Consider the following 17,934-nt stretch of genomic DNA (forward strand, 5'->3'; position numbering starts at 1 on the left):
TTTTTTTTTTGGATAATCCAGAAATAGAGCGAAACACGACTGGTGTGTCGTTCCTGCTTTGCTGAAACCAGCCCTGCTTCCAAGCCTGTCTGCCTGTACTTTAGTTAAAAATAGACCGACTGGTTGAGCAGAGGCAGAGATCTGAGTGATGACTTTAAAAATTTGATTGAATCAGATTATTTGCATCTTAATTTGGGCTCCGGCGTGTTCGGTCATCGAGTTTCCTTCGCTCCGGTGTGACGGAAGCAGCAGAAGAAGGACGTTCAAGTAGTTTCTCTTGATTTTCACTAAAACCTTTGCTGAGATAGTAAAGTCATATTAATCTCTTTGTGTCTCAGTCAGTTTGATAGGAACTCCAATTGGGTTTGGGTCCACCAGAAGTGCCGTTGCGTGCACATGACACCGGCGCCGCAGGATTTAATATCGGTCCGGTTCTGTTTTAGTTTCCCACCATGTAGTGATGCAGATGAGATGTTTCTGCTCTTTCCATTTGCAAACCTCCACTTCCAGCCCAAACCCTGCACACGCCACGGCAGCCGCTCATCTGATCGAGCAAATGCTTTTTATGCAAATGTATTAATAATTTCACTTTACATATTGCTTTTGTTGGAAAATAATGTTGGCTCAGAATAAGCATCGGTGCTAAATAAATATCAGAGTGCTCCGGTGGAAAAGCAAAGTGCAACCTGCCTCCTCCTCCTCCTGCGACCGACCGACTCTCCCTCCTTCTCACCTTTTTTTTCTCCTGTTTTCTCACACTTACACCGAGCTCACAGTTCCTCTTTGAACACTTTGATCCTGAGATGCTCTGCAAAAACCAGATATGAAAATGTAAACTTCCCTCTGTCACAGCAGCAGCAGCATCAGCATCAGCAGTCAGATATCTGCCCCTGCCGCTGCCCCCTCCCACAAACCTCAGCAGCTATCACAGGCCTGTTTAGAGAGGCCTCGCATCGCCGTCATGAATATTTAGCTGTTTATCCTCCCCGTGTCTCGCGTTTGATGTGTTTCTCAGTGTTTAATGTAATGTACAGTCTGTTCACTATGTGTTAAGTTTGTGGCTCCATACGAGGACGATGCATGACCGACCGACTGTTGTGTTTCTCAACAGGCTGATGAATTGCATGCAGCGATCAAACTTCCTCCTCAGGACTAGTGTCAGCAGTTTTCTCGAAATGCTTAAAGAATCACATTTATATATCTATATTAACCACATCTCAAGAGTTTATGGCAATTACACGCTTTCATTTAATGATATTTCAATCCAAAAACCTTCCACACTTTAAAAAGCAAGTGGAGATTGTTCGCTTTTTATCCTTTATATGTATTCGTGCAAGCAAACGTGATCCTTTTTTGAAATAAAGGTGATGCATTCAAACAAATTACACCTGGAATCGACAGTGTGTTCTCATAATTCAAGTCGATTTATTAATAAAACAGAAGCACAGCCCTGCATTCACCACAACTTCAAAAACTTAAAATCAGAATCAGATGGTTCAGGGTCTGATTAGATGATTGATTAGAACCTCAGACAGACGTGGAACCTGGCTTTTCTAAAACATCTAGGGTCTGTGTGATGTTCTCTAAGGCCGTGGATGCCACTTAATCTGCTAAAGAATAAAGGAAATTATTAAAATTCAATGATTCCACTCTAAAGAAAATCACGTGGCACAGATTTCAAACTTCTTCCACTCCATCCAGTTCTGGCCACACCACTAAATTCAGCTTCGTTTGATGAGAAGAAAAAAAAAAGTCTCCAAGAACCCCAAAATGTCACCAGTTGATCTGCAGGTAACTCTGCAACCGTCGGTGTCAAAGGGCTTCGTCTACAATCAGAAACAGGTTTGACCTGCGCATGGGAGCCGAGCCAGGAAAAAGCCTCCGCTGGCCAAAAACAACAACAAAGGAAAGAAAAAAATAAAACCGGCCACAGTTTGCCAACGAACATACAGACAAAGAGCAGGACTTTTTGAAATAATGCGCTCTGGACAGATGAATCAAAGAGAGTTTGTTTGGCCACATTAACAGTAGACATGTTTTGGCACGGACCAAAGACAGCTTTTCAGGAGAAGAATCTCACACCATCTGCGAGGCACGGTGGTGGAAATGTTATGGTTTGGAGTTGCTCCGCCGCCTCGGGGACCGGGCAGCTTGCAGTCATTGATTCAACTATGAATTTTGTATCATATCAAAGAGCCTTTGAAGATAATGTGAGGCCATCTGTCTGAAAGTTGAAGCTGAACCGGAAGTGGACCTTTCAGCAGCGCGCTAACAAATCCACTGGGTCAGAAAAAGGAAGGAATAAAGGCTCGTGGAGGAGAAACCCAGATCTGAATCCTGCTGAAGGAAACAGGCGTCGATGCAGGAAAACCCTGAAATATCCAGGAGCTGCTGAACTTTTGCAAGAAAGAAATAATTAGAGGTTGTTCTGCTAAAAGGGCCGATGCTAGCTTCTAGTGCCAACCTACTTTATCCAGAGACAAATACAACAACTATTGATATTTTTGCTGATAGATGATGCTTGAGTGCATCACCTTTATCAGTAGGCGTCGATTCAAAGAGGATCAAATGTTTGCTTGTCCATTTATGTCAAATACAGACGATAGTTTTAGGTTTTTTCTCCTGACTGTACAGTAAAAGAAAAGTCTGGAGTTTTAAAGGCTATTTTCATTGATGCTACAAAATCATGCTTTTTACAGAAGTACTTTTAAAAACAGCCTTTCTGTCAGAGCCGTGCATGCCCTGCTACATATTCAGCCGTCCAAATTGCTCAACGCTGCAGAGAAGCTTTTGCTAATGAACGCCGTCTCTCTCCTTCCTCCTCCTCTCCTGCAGATCATCAGTAACATGGAGGCTCCAGTGACAAACGGCCCCAGCGGAGGAGGCACCACAGCCAACGGGCCGACCACCAACAGCCGTGGCTGCCCCTCGCCCATGCAGACCGGCCCGACAAACGACGACAGCAAGACAAACCTCATCGTCAACTACCTGCCCCAGAACATGACCCAGGAGGAGTTCCGCAGCCTGTTCGGTAGCATCGGCGAGATCGAGTCCTGCAAGCTGGTCCGCGATAAGATCACAGGTAAGAAGGGGAGAGTGGTACGCTGAGGGTTCTGCTTCTTGAAATAGAGACTTTTTAGGAGCTGAGAAAGTAATCTGACATGTTTCACTGAAGTAAAACATAAAGAACGTTCATGTTACGTTCACCTAAACGTAGAGAGACAATCAGAATCTACTGCAGTTTGTTGTTCATGTGGACGTGAGTGTCCTGGTTTATGATCAGGGTTTGTATTCGCAAATGAATGTCACATCCAGAGCTCAGAAACCTGGATAGCAGTTTGAATGTGCTAGCTGGAGCTAACTGGGGAAAAGGGTTTGTTCAGACGTCTGAAGGCTGCCGACTACCTGCTCAGCCGAGTGGTGCGACAGAAAGCATCTCCAAGTAACAAGTCTGCAACGTTTCAGAGCTGCCAGATTTCAAAATTGATTGTTTGTGCTTATAATCATCATTAATCTCCATGTAAATACTGATGCACCCTGTACATTATGTCACGTTTGTTCAGCTCAGAACAGAAGCTTACGTTCTCCTGCTGCCTTCAAAATACGAGTTAACGGCACTGAACTTGATTAGTTTGTGTAAAGTCACGCCACACCACTAGGGTCATGGGGGGCGGAGCCTATCAGGGTGAAGGCAGGTTCACCTGGACAGGTAACCAGTCTATCACAGGGCTACACTTAGAGACAGACAACCAAGCACACTCACATTCACACCTACGGACAATTTACAATCACCAATTAACCTCAGCATGTTTCTGGACTGTGGGAGGAAGCCGGACTGGTGACCTTCTAGCTGTGAGGCGACAGTGCTAACCACTGCTCCACCTGCAGCCCCAAAATGTAAAACTAGCAGAGTTAAATTCACTGAATGTGAGGAAACAAGTTCAGATATTAACTTGAATCAACTCACCACAGAGACAGCTGCTTTCTTTTTATATTTTCTAAATTTCTTTTTATAGTTTTAGCTGTTGAAGCAAGAATCTGTTTAAAAACAACAACTTCTAGTTACTACAGTGAGATGGATCATAGTTCTACTGGTGCAGGGACTGGATTTAGTCTTTGTCGTGGTTAGATTTATTTTTATTATTATGAAAAGGAACAACCATAACTCAGCTTAACAAAGACACACAGCAAGTTTCCACCACGTCTTCCCTTAAACTATAAAAAGCCCCTGTGGAACAATGCATCCTGGGAAGTCCACCTATATGTTAGTTTTCTTTCTCAGAATCTTAATTTATTGAGTATTGTGAACTCTCAGCTGTTCATTCATTCAACTCGTGACTTTTAATCAAAATGAAAAGTTACTAGAAGCTCTAAAGTGGTCTGTAAGTTCAAATCTACACAATAATATCAGCAAAATTCATATTGACATAAAACCAGAAACAAGACGAGCTCCTCTGGTGACGTTCCTTTGCACTAATCAGACACCGTGATGTTCGTATTTATCAGCCTCACAGGGATCAAACCCAGCAAACTGGAGTATTTATGTCCACGTGCTCCTTGTCCCAACACAAAGGACTGAGGACAGGTAGAGCACAAGGTGAGCCGAGGCTCTAATGGAGCTGGATGACTCACGTCCTGCTATTGAAGCGTGATATCTGCTGTTCACTCGGATAATAGTTTGAATATTTAATCCCTAAAAGATTGAAATATTCCTCTGATGGATTTAAGGTGTTTGATGTTTTTAACTGGCACGACGAGACTTGTTGTTCCGTCAACCGTCCCGCTTTTGAAGTAGAAAAAATTCTGTGTACACGACTTGTGAATTCTCCACTAACCACATATTTTAACGTCGCCTCAGTTATTTTGTTTGCTTCGCTGTCAGAACAGACGTCGCAAAAAAAACAGAAAGTCTGTGTTCGCACGCGCGGCGAGATCAAAGGTAGGCGACGAGGCTCCAGTCAGGTACAGACGCACCTGCGACACGCCGGATGCGACGCGCGAGCGGCTCGGGCCAAACGGTTCAGGTGCCGGAGAGGAGTCGCAGAAATCCATCGCTGCCCTCGGCGTGTGCGTTCGAGCGCGGCGGCTCGGCAATGCAGCAAAGTGCCACATGTTCTCCAGAGGTGTTTAAATTAAGCAGCACTTTGCGGTGCTAATCATGGCTGTAATCTGGGCGTAGTGGCTGTGTGGGTGGTCATACAGCAGATGGATCGGAGCTGGGGGGGTGGGGGAGGTTGGGGTGGTGCAGCTCTGTGATAATGCTCCATAATGGCTTTCATTTTAGATCCTACTTACTGACACTCTTCTCCTGATAATCTCATTAAAGAGCACCAGGCAGGCAGGCAGGCAGGCACTCCAGATCAGCGAGCCATTCTGGGATAGCGAGCAGGGGAGGAGAGTAAACACACACGGACACACACGCCGGTCGCAGAATTAGATTTCCCGTAATAGATTAAGCACGACTAAAAGGCCGATAGAAACGACAATTTCGACTGTAAACCGGAGATGGCCGCCGGCCGAGCCGCCGCCGCCGCTGCCTCCGTCTGTTCTCCCGCTCTTTTGAAGTATATTTCTGCTGCTCCATGATTCCTCTTTAGGACCATCTTCCTCTTCCGCTGTAATGGGCCACAAAATGGAGCCTGAGAGATACGCCGGGATAATGGAGGATGGTGTGTACAAAAATAACACTGGGATACCACATGCTATCATCATCACTATCACCATGTTCTCTCCTCCACCTGATTTTCCCCTTAAGTGTGATTTGCCAAGCAGCAGCAGCAGCAGCAGCAGCAGCGGCGGCGGCGGCGGCGGCGGCGGCGAGGAAACCGAGCTAACAACAGATATTTGGAGAGAGTTTAAAAAAACCAAGCAGAATTGCTGTAAACTTGCTGGGGCTCTAAATGGGGGACCGTTAGAGAGGCAGAAATGTTTGTTCGCTCACTTCGAAACCATTTAGGGTACTTCTCTGCTCTGCACTACAAGGTCTATCTGATGAGCATCAACGCAGCAAAAAAAAAAAAAAAAAGTTATAAATAAATCCTGCCCTCCCTCCGTCTCCCCCCGTGGTGTACGCCTGTTTTGCTCTCCCATGGGTGCAATTTTCTCGTGCAAACTTTTAGGCTAACAAAGCACAGATCCCTTCCAGCAGGGAATGCCAAGAGGCTTCATGCTCTCTAACAGTCATCCAAATCATTAACAGACTACGCCAGGTTTGCAGGAGGGAGGCTGGGAGGAGTAAAGAGACCACTTTTTTTTTTTAGCCTGATATATACACCTGCACCGTCATGAAAACCTGCACATGGATGGAAAAAAACAAGATGACATTTCTTCATCAGTCAGGATTGAGGGGAGGTAAAGATCTGCTGAAGGGAAGCGGCGTGCTATTTATACACTTATTTTAGTTTAACTCAGCTCAGAAGTTCCTCTTCTGCCTTGGAAATGTGGGCACTTTAGTTCGTTAATTAGTTCAAAGTCATCTCACGAGCTGACAAAGTGTGAAACTATCCGAGTTAAACGAGCCGAACTGGAGAAAATAAGTTCATTAAACTTAAGATGTTGAGTTGAATCAACTCGTCACATGGAGAACTTCTACGGACAGACTTGCTTTGCTTTTACATTTATAATGTTTAAGGGTTTTTTCTTTATAGGTTAACGTTGAGAAGTTCCAGCCTGAGCTGCTGTTTGTGACAAAGACGATCTGTGAGGAGATAAATTATGAGACTCCAGGGACTCAATCCTGGTTGATTTATTTTGGTTATTATGAAAACAGACATCCGTAACTTAAATTAAAGACAACAAGAAGCATCTGAGGAGTTTAACATCTCTAGCAATGCATCCTGGGAAGGCTGGTTATGTTTCCTATAAACTTAATTTACTCAGTTGAGTGAACTCTCAGCTGTTTGTTCATTCAGGTTACAGGAAGCCATGTTTGTAGTTTTAAATGTGATCTAAAAATTATTATTATTTACAAAACTCATGTCAGTTTTCTGAAAGTCTCTGAGGAGGTTTAGCTCCAACTCTGTCTGCTTCTATGCTAGTTTTGCTTGAACTCAGCTGTTCTGGTTTTCAGTCAAAGGGCTTTAAGTTGCAAAAAGTTTTTACGTTTTTCAGTGGTTTAGTAGAAATTAGTGAAGTTCAGTTACTTAGAGAATGAGCTCAAGTCGTGTGTTTAGGTGAACTAGAACAGAAGAGCTGATTTAACTAAACGTGATGATTGTTGCTGGACTGATGGGAACAATGAGGCCCGGCCTGCTTCGTGTTCCACTACGAAGAAGACTGAAGGACGATGATTTCAATCCGTCCCAGATTAAAATCTTCCTCCAGCTGGATTCCAGACGAACTTGTTTTCTTGCGTCTCCTCGGCTCCGACCAACCTGCGAGTGTTGGCTGACAAGGTGTGAGCGCTGGAACCTCTCAGAGGTACGAGAGACAGACGGGTCCTCGGCGTCCTCTCGGCTTCCTCCGGACCTGCCGCTGTCAGCTCCAATGACGGCGGCGTGACGTGAGGCTCAGGCGAGTGCGGGCAGGCGTAGACACTTCAGCTCCGTCTGTCACCCCGGCTGACTTCAGCTGGTAGAAAAGCCACCTCTGGGTGTCTGTCCTGCTCCCCACACGCCTTCCCGCCCGCCCGCCTGCCTTCCTGCCCGCCTGCCTGCACAACTACCTCTGCCTGGTGCTCTCATAACACGCCAGGGACATGCAGGTTAATCTTTTATTTAAGGCTAGTTTACACGCACCTCGCTGCCCACACACACTTGCACACAAGCCCCAGGCCTCCACCTGTGAGTTTCCTGTCTGCCTGCGAACACTTAAAGAGAAGATATCTTAAGTGTTGTTTTGTTGTCTCAGTTAAGAGTTTCTACTGTAGTAGCTTTCGCACTTGTCCTTCTGCATTCCAGGCACAAAGGAGATGTTTATTCCATCTTTCTTTAAAAACAGTCCACTTAAGCTGAAAAGTCTCGATCTGCACTGTAGAAAAAAAACTCAGATTTTATTTCTTTAGAAATTTGCTGTTGTTTTACAGATTTTCTTTGAAATTACAGATAATAACTAATAGCAATAACTTGGCAATAACTTCAAAGGTAATTCCTCAGTTTGCATTTACAGTAAAATTGCACTTTACTGTAATTAAACCAGCAAAAAAACTATATTTGCAGGTATTTAGAAGAAAAATGTGAATTTTAAAGACTAAAATGGTAAATAATGTTAAATATTTTGCAGATATTCCCTGTTTTGTTCAAGTACAGATATTATTTTGTAAAGTCACAGAAAAATAGTATTAATTTACATGTTAATTGTTTAAAAAAAAAGAAGCTAAAACTGTAAAAAATTGTCCACATTAAAAATCACTATTTTCATAAATAGTAATTCGTATTTTTGAAATTTACTATAAAATTGCTTTTTTTTTTTTCTTTTACTGTATTTAAATCAGCAGAGTGTTGTTATTTGCTGTTATTTAATTTACAAAAAAATGTTTTAAGTGATTTAAGGACTAAAAAATCTCACACTTAGTCCCCGTTTTGTTCAATTACAGATAATATCCAGTAAAATACCAGAAAAAGGGATTAAAGCAGGATGAAACTGTAGATAATGTCCACACCAGCTAGCATAGCAATACAAAAATACTATGTTTAAGTTTATTTAAATCAGCTAAAAATATTAGATACTTGGGTTTACATAGGTTTAAAAAAAAAAAAAGTAATATCTGAAAGCTGCCATCTTGTTCAAGTCCACATGTCCCTTCACTGAGACACACACGAGGCTTTATGTAGAGCCGGGGAAACATTTATGTGGACCTTGCAGTAAACCGAACGAGCATGCACACGTGGCCGTGCGCGCGGGCGTGCACGTGCGCGGGGAAATGGAATTGACTGATCCTTGTCAGTAAGTCATTTTTCGGGATCATTTTTCTGCATCAGCTGCATTTCTGCTGGAGAAATGAATGCATTTGTTTTCATAATGACACGGAGGAGAAGAAAATAGCTTTTCATGCTGAAACCAGAATTGATTGCATTAGGGAGGGCAGCGGGGACGGAGGAGGAGGAGGAGGAGGGCTGCACCTTCACGCAAAACTGTTTTTTTTTCTTTTTGCATTCTCACAGAATCACCAAAAACTCAGCAGAGGGACACTTTCCTTGTTTGTGGAGAAAACAGTTGACAGCCCCGTCCTGGCTGCACAACCTCCTAATGTTCACGCAGATGAAATTATTCCTCTTCCTGCACATTAAACCCGTAAACACGGCGTCCCAACGCGCGCCGACCGCAGCCTTTTGTGCTCCAGTCACCTTCCATGTGTTGGTTTTGTACATGGGATCTGGGGAACTGATGCAAATCATAGTGACAATGTAGCAAGCCAAGCAGATGTTGGCCATGAAAAATAGATGGACTGTGATGTCAGATGTGGAGCAGTTCAAGCCGGAGCCCCTCTGACAGACAGCAGCTTCATGTGAAAGCCTGCTCGCAAAACCAATGCTCGCATCGGGACAGGTACAGCGAAGGTGCAGGAAAGAAAGAAAGAAAAACACCTAAAGGTTTGGCTAAATAAAGGCGGTTTACATTAATTTGATTGTGTTGCAGTGCAGCCGCAAGGATAGCAAACAGTCGATGTACGAGGACAGATGGGCGCCGCTTATCTCCAAACACGAGGTCTGTTAGTGCCGGAAATCCAACGTTCAAAATATAGACCTCAGTTTGCCCACATCTCTTTGTTGTTACTAAAATATACGTCGACACGATCAGGAGCGATCTTACGATTGCAAGTCGAGCTATTTTTATTTTAAAGCTCGTGGGATCCAGCGAGTCCTTGGATTTGTTGGGTTTATGTGTGTCCATAATTAATAAAGCTGTAGGGTCTCAGCCATAATGTTAGTTAAAGTTCGACAGTTTATACGTCTCTGGAGTCTTCGCTGTATTATGACATCAGGTGTCCATAATTTATAACGCTGTAGGGTCTTAATATGTATTATAGTCGGTAAAGGAGTGTTTTATGTCGCTTCTGGAGGGTTTTAATCCCTAATATGTAGATTCCTTAATTGAAATAACCCCCTTAACCCCCACATTTACACCTGTGAGGTGGATTTCTTAACATCAGTTATAATTTTCTCCACCTCATCTTGTTGGATTGTTAGTTTGGATCTTACTTGTTTTCAATATTCGTCCAACGTGACGTTTGTTTTGTTGTAAAGCAGCCTGTAGCTCGGTTACTATTCTCATTTCTCACATCTTTACCGGAGCGATGTGAGCAAATCTTTCCATTATTCCTCTTTTTGTCTCACGATGAGACCTTCTGAAACAAAAGCGACGTTGTTGTACGCGGCGACGAAAAACCGAATCCTCCCTGAAATCATGCTACAGGAGATCTGGTGGTGCCGGTGTTTATATCCTCGCACGCCGGCTGCGTTTATCTGAACCCGAAATGGGCTGAAGTCTGGAGATAGCGTGAACAAAGCTGACAGGGGAAGAGATGAAAAAAGGATTTGACATCTCCAAAGCCAGGTATTAAGAGAGCTGCCAGGCTCAGAAGTGCATACACAAGCAGGCAGACGCACATTAAAGTTTCAGAGTCCCAGGTCCCGAAAATGTCCTGTCTCCCTCGTCTCCCCCGCCTCCCCCGCCGCTGCTCAGGACCCAAAATTGGATGTCCTGAACTCGCCTGGCCGCCTTGCTCCTCCTGTGACCCTCCCGTCAGACAGCCTCTGTCCCCTCTCATTTCACTCTGAGTGCCCTTTACATGGAACATAGAGGTTGTGACTGTCCCCTGTGCTGGCTTCAGATCCAGAATGCGCCTCAGGGCTGGTTTACTCCAACCCGGCGCTCCTCGGTGCGCTGTACCTGGGCAGAACAGAGTCTTTTCTCTCTTTGTTTTTTTTCCTTTGTCGTCTTTTTGTCCTGAGCATACGTGCTTCAGGATGGGATTCGGGCGGGAGGAGGAGGAGGAGGAGGAGGAAAGAGGCTCTCGAACGGAGTCCAAGCAGGTGCAATCCTGACGTAACAGGGTTATCCAAGACTTAAACGGGGGCTCCTCTGTCTGTCAGCTTGCCTGCTATTTCTCAGCTGCACAGATTGCCAAGCAGCCCACACACTGCAGGCTGCAGTCCACTGGCCCCAAGGCTCAGGGAGCCACCGTGAGGGGGCGGTTTACGTGTTGTGTGTTTGTCCCTGAGCTTCTACGTGGGCAAGTGTGTGTCTGTTGGAGGAAGCGGGGCCTTGGGAGCCGAGAGTGGGAGCCTCCTGACTGTAACAGTGGCTGCTACCTTGGCAACCCAGGAGGGAAAGATGTGTTGAATGAGTGAGTGGGAGAGGGATCTACAGTAGATACGTGTGTGCGGGGGAGACGTGGCTCTGTTTATGAATTTAGTTATTTAAACAGGCTCAATACATGCCACATGATGTGCACTTACTGTACCGCCGGTATTTACAGCACCGCAGCCTTTTTTTTTTTTGTTCTCCCGTCCTTTCTGCAAAGCTCCCCTCCTCCTCCTCTCTCTCTCTCTCTCCATTTCTTACGGAGAGTCTGGAAGGTAAGTGAAGTGTGTTTTGACGTGAAGCTGGTGACAGGGCACCTTTCAGGAGCTGGGGGAGCGCTGGCCCATCAAAAAATAGCACTACCTCAAGTTTGCTGCAGCAGCAAGGGGCAAAACGTCAGGGGACGGGAGCCGGGGCTGTGACACATTTATTTTGACAAATTGAAATGTTTCCCTTCTCTCTTTTTTTTTTTGCATCATCTTAAAATGTCACTAAATTTAAGACTGACCGGAGAGATTCGCCCGTTTCCGGGGAGAGAGGAGGGGAGCCGGTGCTCTCAAGGTGTGTTAGCATCAGCGGCTCGTAGCTCCGATGCCGACTCCCTCTCACCCTTTCTCCTCAAGCTTCCGTCCTCTTGTGACTCCTGAATGACAGACGGACTCGGCTGCTGACAGACAACCTTTAAAGGTCCCTTCAGAGGTTTTTTTTTTTTTTTCCCTTTTTACGGAAACAGAACAAGTTTAAACGCTGGAGAAAAAAGAAATGCATCGTGTCAGCAAATGAACTTTTTGACTAATAGCTGCACAACTTCAGGGAGCGTTATGAGGAACAATAGATTGCAGCGAGCTACACGGTGAAATAGGAGCTTCAGCCATGTGTGCGTTTCATTTGGTAGCTGCCACTTTAGATCAAAGAGCCTATAGTGCGTCGTGTGAGCCTCGCCTGATGATAGCAGGAGATGAAGATGCTTTCATGTCTGCAGCGCGGGGCTCTTAGTCACATAATACAACAAAAGGCACAAAATAATGACAGGCAATATGCAGCGGAGTCGCTCGCTACGTGTGTTTTACTGCACATGATTGTACCGTCATGCATTAATATATTTAACCACCCTGGAAGTTCAGCGCCGACATGCATACATCTGTTTTTGCGCTTATTATATATATTTCTATGTGTGGCTTTGCACAGGTATGCTAATGTGGCTTTACACTCCTCTTGTGTGTGTGTGTGTGTGTGTCTGTGTGTGTGTGTGCGTGCACAGCGGGGGCAAAGGAAAGGTGAAATTACATGGCGGCGCCAGCAGGCAGGACACCCGCTCGAAGTACACTCATTTTCTCATCTCACACATTGGGCAACCTGCTGCTCCTCAGGAAACAAATAATGGCTTAGTCATAACTCCTCGCCAACACACCAAAGAGCTACTCACTAGAAATAGCAGTGATTTTACCACTGAAAAAAACCTCCCTATACAATTTATGTCAGATTGTACAAAAGCTTCGCCAAAAGAGCGGAGGTGGGTTCAAATTAGCCCCCCGCCTCCTCGCTCTCCCGCCGCATGTGGTTGGTCTGTTAGCGGTGTTATGTGATGAAACGCTGCAGCGCCACTCCGCTACCTAAACCTTTACATCACATAATGGCAGCTTTTGGCAAATATCATTAACAGCCTCCATCCTTAGATTATACACTCGCTCCATTCGGGGACCTCTGCTATTATTAAATTTACATAATTTTTATGAAGAAGCCTTTTTTTTTTTTTTTTCTTTATTGCTTCCAAGCGTTTTTTTTTCTTTAAGTCGTTGCAAACTGCTGCCGAACTTGCACACTGTAAGCAGATGACGAATCAAAGGCAAGCGAATGTCTTAGCTCATTAAAAGGCCATTACGGAGAGCAATGCATCATTTGGGTTCTCGGTTTTTAATTGACAATTAAAATATATAAGTTAATGTATCTATTACGCTAACTGATCGGCAGCAGGCAGATTTTTTTCTGTTAGCTACAAACCCCATTAGAGGCAATTTATCAGGCCTTTTTAATAGCTTCTCTATATTGCCTCGTATGCGGCGCTTAGCTTATTTTTTCTGTAATTATAAAATACCAGCGACGTCTAGAAGAAACTGCAGCGATTTGCAGAGTTTCAGAACAAATTCGAGTGACTTAAAGGAAGACGCTCACAGGCACAAACAGTGTTCCCTACATCTAACGTCAGACTTTTCTTAGTTTTTTGCCAGATTTTGCTCCAAAAAAATCGAAGTAACATAAGAAATGCAGCCGAAAACAATTAGGATGCAGCATAAGTACGATACGTTGCTGAATATCTAGAAGTTTATGTTGAATTTTTATGGTTGCGAGAAGTAGTGAAGCAGCTTTGATCGACTGGGCCGTGAAAGTTTACATGACTTGAACTTTACTAATAATTAAATGTGTGACTAGAGCTGACAGTTTTCATGGTAATGCATTTTGTCGCCTCCAAGCAAGAAAGTTCTGGGTTTAAACCTGCAGTCTGCTCGCTCTCCTTGTGCCTGAGTGGGTTTCCTGTTCTCCACACTCCACCGACATGCACAGCAGGTTAATTGGTGATTCCTAATTGGGCGTAGGTGTGAGCGGTTGTCTGCGGTGGACCTGTCCAGTGTGCTCAGGCTCAGGTTGGACGGACCGCATCCGTCCTGCAGCACTCTGCAGGCAGGAGCAATCTAACGATCTTAAACCGGTCTGAGCTGACCTTGCGTTTACAGGAAGACGCCACGCTAAGTCGAGTGGTGCTGAGCCGTTTTCAACTGCAGCCAGAGCTGTGATGGTGTAATCCAAACACCGGGCAGCGTGCGGGGCTGAGCGTGGTGGGGGAGTTCGGAGGTGCTGAAACGGGCTCAAGTCGACCCGGCTGCCCGTTGTGTCTGCTGCACGCTGCAGTGCTGCTAACAGACAGAACACATACGAGGCGTTCATGTGATAACGGGTTGGAATCGACTCTATCTTTGCAGTAGGAAACACAATCCCCGTCTCGGTGCAGCGAAGCCACCGTCCACCCTGCCCCGCTGCGAGGACACACTCGTGTTTGTTTGCCTCCCTGATTGAGTGATTACATGTTTATGTGCACATGTGCGTGCATCTGCCAGTGCGCTGCGTTGGCGTTGCATCTCCCACCCAACCGTCCAAATTTCCCGGCAGCCAGGCAGTCTGCCGGTGGCTCCCCGCTGGTAGCTGCTCCACAGCACGCTGGATCTGGTGGGTGGAATCCCCTCCTGGAGCTCCTCTGATGCTGCAGGCAGATGTCTCCCCCCATCTCCCCTCGTCTCCCCTCGTCTCCCCCACTCACCTGGGGAATGATGCCAGGCAGCGAGCCTCGCTCCCACCCCGCTTTCCTTCCCGCCCCGGAGGCCCCTCGGCGTTGCCAAACAGGGAGCGAGGACGCGAGTGGAGGCGTCGACATGTGCCAACACCAGCCTAAGCTCCGCATGTATACAACACACACGCCCAATTAAAGTGCAGAGATACCATTCACATGCAGCCGCTGCCGACATCCATAGGAGCTGTAGTCAAAGCGAATACGCCGCCATGCCTGTTGGAAGACTGTAATCCGCTGCTGACTCACACATGTGCGTGCAGAACGCCACACACAGTCCTCACGCCGCCGCCGCTGCCCCTTCACAACAGCGGCCTCCACGGCTGCCAGTTTGGCTCCGTTCGGCTGACTGGACGGCTCCATGAGTGCTAAGTGTCTCTGTACCATTAAGTGGCAGCCGGCCCTTCTCCGCCGCCCCGCATGAGTGCTCTTTGTCAGCACCTTCTGGTGGGAGCGCTTGTCGAACCTCACATTTCTTGTTGAAGATGAGGAAGAGGGGTGAGGAAGGTGCCGGTGGAAGTGGGAGGCATGAGTGAGCGAGAGGCAGCGAAACGCCACAAGTAGAAGCCACTCAGCTGCACCCGTCTCCGAGTTCAACCTGAATGGATGCACCTATGAGCGGCTACCATTAGAAGCGCTACCGGGTTTTTCAGAACACCGGGTTTGCTTACTGGCAGGCTGGAGCAGCAACATGCATCGAGTGATTAAGCCTTCCAAAAAAAAAGAAAAAAAAAAAATACACCATAATTATACATAAGTACTAATCGCCCAAATTCCTCTGGATGGAAATAATACTGCAGAGATTCTTTCATTAGCAGCAGCGTTTTCTTTTTCTCTTTTGCGTTAAGTGAAAAAGCAAAAGAAGAAGAAGAAGCCGCAGAAAGTGTTTTTGTGGGTTATATTTAAACTGTCAAACTTAACACCTGATGTCAGCTGAGAGTCAGAGCGGAAGAGGAGGAAGAAGAAGAAGAAGACGAGAGCGAGGAGAGAGGACGGTTAGTTATAAATAGCAGTAGTCTCTCCAGGACGGCAGGTTTTTAATTAACAATAGAGTGTCTGATAATCCACAGTTAATCCAGAGGAGAAGAGGGAGGAGAGGAGAGAAGAAGAGAAAATCATCAGCTGTTTGATGTTAGGACTACAAGTCCCTCCTGGCCCTTCCACTGCCTGCTGCTGAGCCGTTCAGCGCTCTGATATCCATAGCCCAAATGTATTTATTTTGTGAAACAGCCATGCTCCATATTTTGTGATTCACTTTGTCTCTGACTAACCGCTGTCTGTTCCCATTAGCGTGAATATGCGTGCGCGCCGCACTTCTTAAACCCGACTGCGGCTCTTTGTGCTGGTGTGTGGTGTTAGCGGATCGGGGCTGTTTGTAGAGGAGCTAGCCGACTGAAGGCCCTGATGGCTGGAGGCGTCCGCTTAAAGTCCTAAGCCTGTTGAAAGGCTTGATCTGTTGGGGAAACACTGGGAGATGTCAGGCCTGCTTCGCTCTCAAAGGGAGTCTGCTATCTAAGACACTTTGAGCTCGGAGGGAAGTGGGGGTGGGAGTTTTCCTCCGTTTTTCGCACAGCTGTGGAGACAGTAATAAACATGTTGTTGGTAGCTGCTGTGAATATCGCCGTCATTAAACTATTACGTCGGATTTATTCACAAGTTGAGACGCTTCAGTGGCTTCAAGGTCCCACATCACCAATACAGCAAAGAATAAAACAACGTCGGGGTTCAACGACATAAAATCTGTTTGAGTCGTGACGACTTCTGGTGAAATGTTCAACCTAAAAACTGCACTGAGTTAAATTAGCTTTTCCTCTGCAATCAAACAACTGAATTAATGATTAGTAGCATAAACGCACGTTTTTAAGTTGATTAATCATAAAAAATAATTAGTTACGAGTATTTCTGCTGTATTTGCAAGGAATTTGTAAATGTTTGCTTTTGAAGTTGGCAAATTTTCAAAATAAAAGCTGTTAAGTAAATTAGAAAGTGAAGAAAAATGAATTAAGTTACCTCGACTCAAATTTAGCTGAAAATCAACGAATGCAGAAATTTGAAATAACAGTTTGCATCAACTTTATGAAATTATGTTGAACCAACGAGCTAAAGTGAGTTCAGGGAATTATCTAAGTTATCTTTAATTAGCGGTCTGAAATTGTCGAGGTATTAATATAAAGAAAGGGACTTAAAATCCTGCCTTCAGGATGAAGAAACATGTTGTTATTAAGCTAATTTGATTAAGTCACCACAATTTATATTTAGTCAGAAATCAACGAATGCAGAAATTTGAAATAACAGTTTTCATCAACTTTATGAAATTATGTTGAACCAACGAGCTAAACTGAGTTCAGGGAATTAGCTAAGTTATCTTTAATTAGCAGTCTGAAGTTATTAATATAAATATACACTTTTATTGTCATCACACACAAAGTACAATGAAATTAAAACTTCAAGACAGAGAAAAATGTCGTTATTAAGCCAATTTATTTAAGTTACCTCAACTTAAATTTAGCTATAAATCAATGAATGCAGAAATTTAAGTATAAACAACACAAAAAATTAAGTTGACGTAATTACAACACAACCCATCAGAAATAACTTGCAATTGAAATAGTTTATGAAAATCTGTAAATGAGGGTTTTGTTTTCTTGCTACTTTTCATTATTTAGGTGGTGAAAATAAACACTTTAAATTATTTTTAATACAGAAGCTGAGATTTAAGCACCAACAAAGTACTTGTTCCGTACTTTGGTCCAAACTGGATTTACAGTTTTTTATATATTTTTTAAAATATTTTACTCAACAGTAACCATTTGGTCCAAAAAGGTGACTCAACTGATAATAATCCCAAAAATATCTTTATATTTACCTCAACCTGTCTGCAAGGACAAACTATATGGCTTTCCCCCTTTTTTTAAAAAATTAAAATTACACGTAATTTTAAGTGTGTGCGTCAACACAACCCATCAGAATAATGTTAACAACTGAAAGTGTTTATCTAGACACCATGCATTTATTTAAGTTGTAGGAATCAGACTTTTGAGCTACTTGTTAGAGTCCAGACACATCCCCCATCAAGTTAGATTATTATTATGACTTAAATACCAAGTTAAGATGTTTTCTTTTTGTATTTTGTCTACACTAATGGTCCAGAACTGCCTCCAAAGCTTCCATTCGTTCATATTTTGATGCATCGGCTGAGTGCAGAAGGAGACTCACGGTCGCTGTGAGGAGACCTGGAAAGAGGCCGTCTCATCCGTCACATGTTTTAAAGCACAAATCTGAACAGTCGTGGCAACGAAGCCGGCTTCACGTGACACATGGTTGACAAAAGTCGCACCGAGTGTCGTGAC

The 17,934-nt window shown here is 44.6% G+C and overlaps 1 protein-coding gene across 2 annotated transcripts in view; it reads left to right on the plus strand.

Annotated features, from left to right (window-relative positions):
* elavl4 (ELAV like neuron-specific RNA binding protein 4) overlaps positions 1 to 17,934 on the plus strand; it is a 94,713-nt gene that overhangs the window by 31,150 nt on the left and 45,629 nt on the right. For both annotated transcript variants that reach the window (XM_008295667.1, XM_008295668.1), the window contains exon 4: positions 2,836 to 3,082. In XM_008295667.1, the coding sequence (XP_008293889.1) occupies positions 2,836 to 3,082 (247 nt within the window). The remainder of the gene's footprint in view (positions 1 to 2,835; positions 3,083 to 17,934) is intronic.

This window comes from Stegastes partitus, unplaced genomic scaffold (genome assembly GCF_000690725.1).
Source record: "Stegastes partitus isolate 25-593 unplaced genomic scaffold, Stegastes_partitus-1.0.2 Scaffold1065, whole genome shotgun sequence".
NCBI classification, from domain to species: Eukaryota; Metazoa; Chordata; class Actinopteri; family Pomacentridae; genus Stegastes; species Stegastes partitus.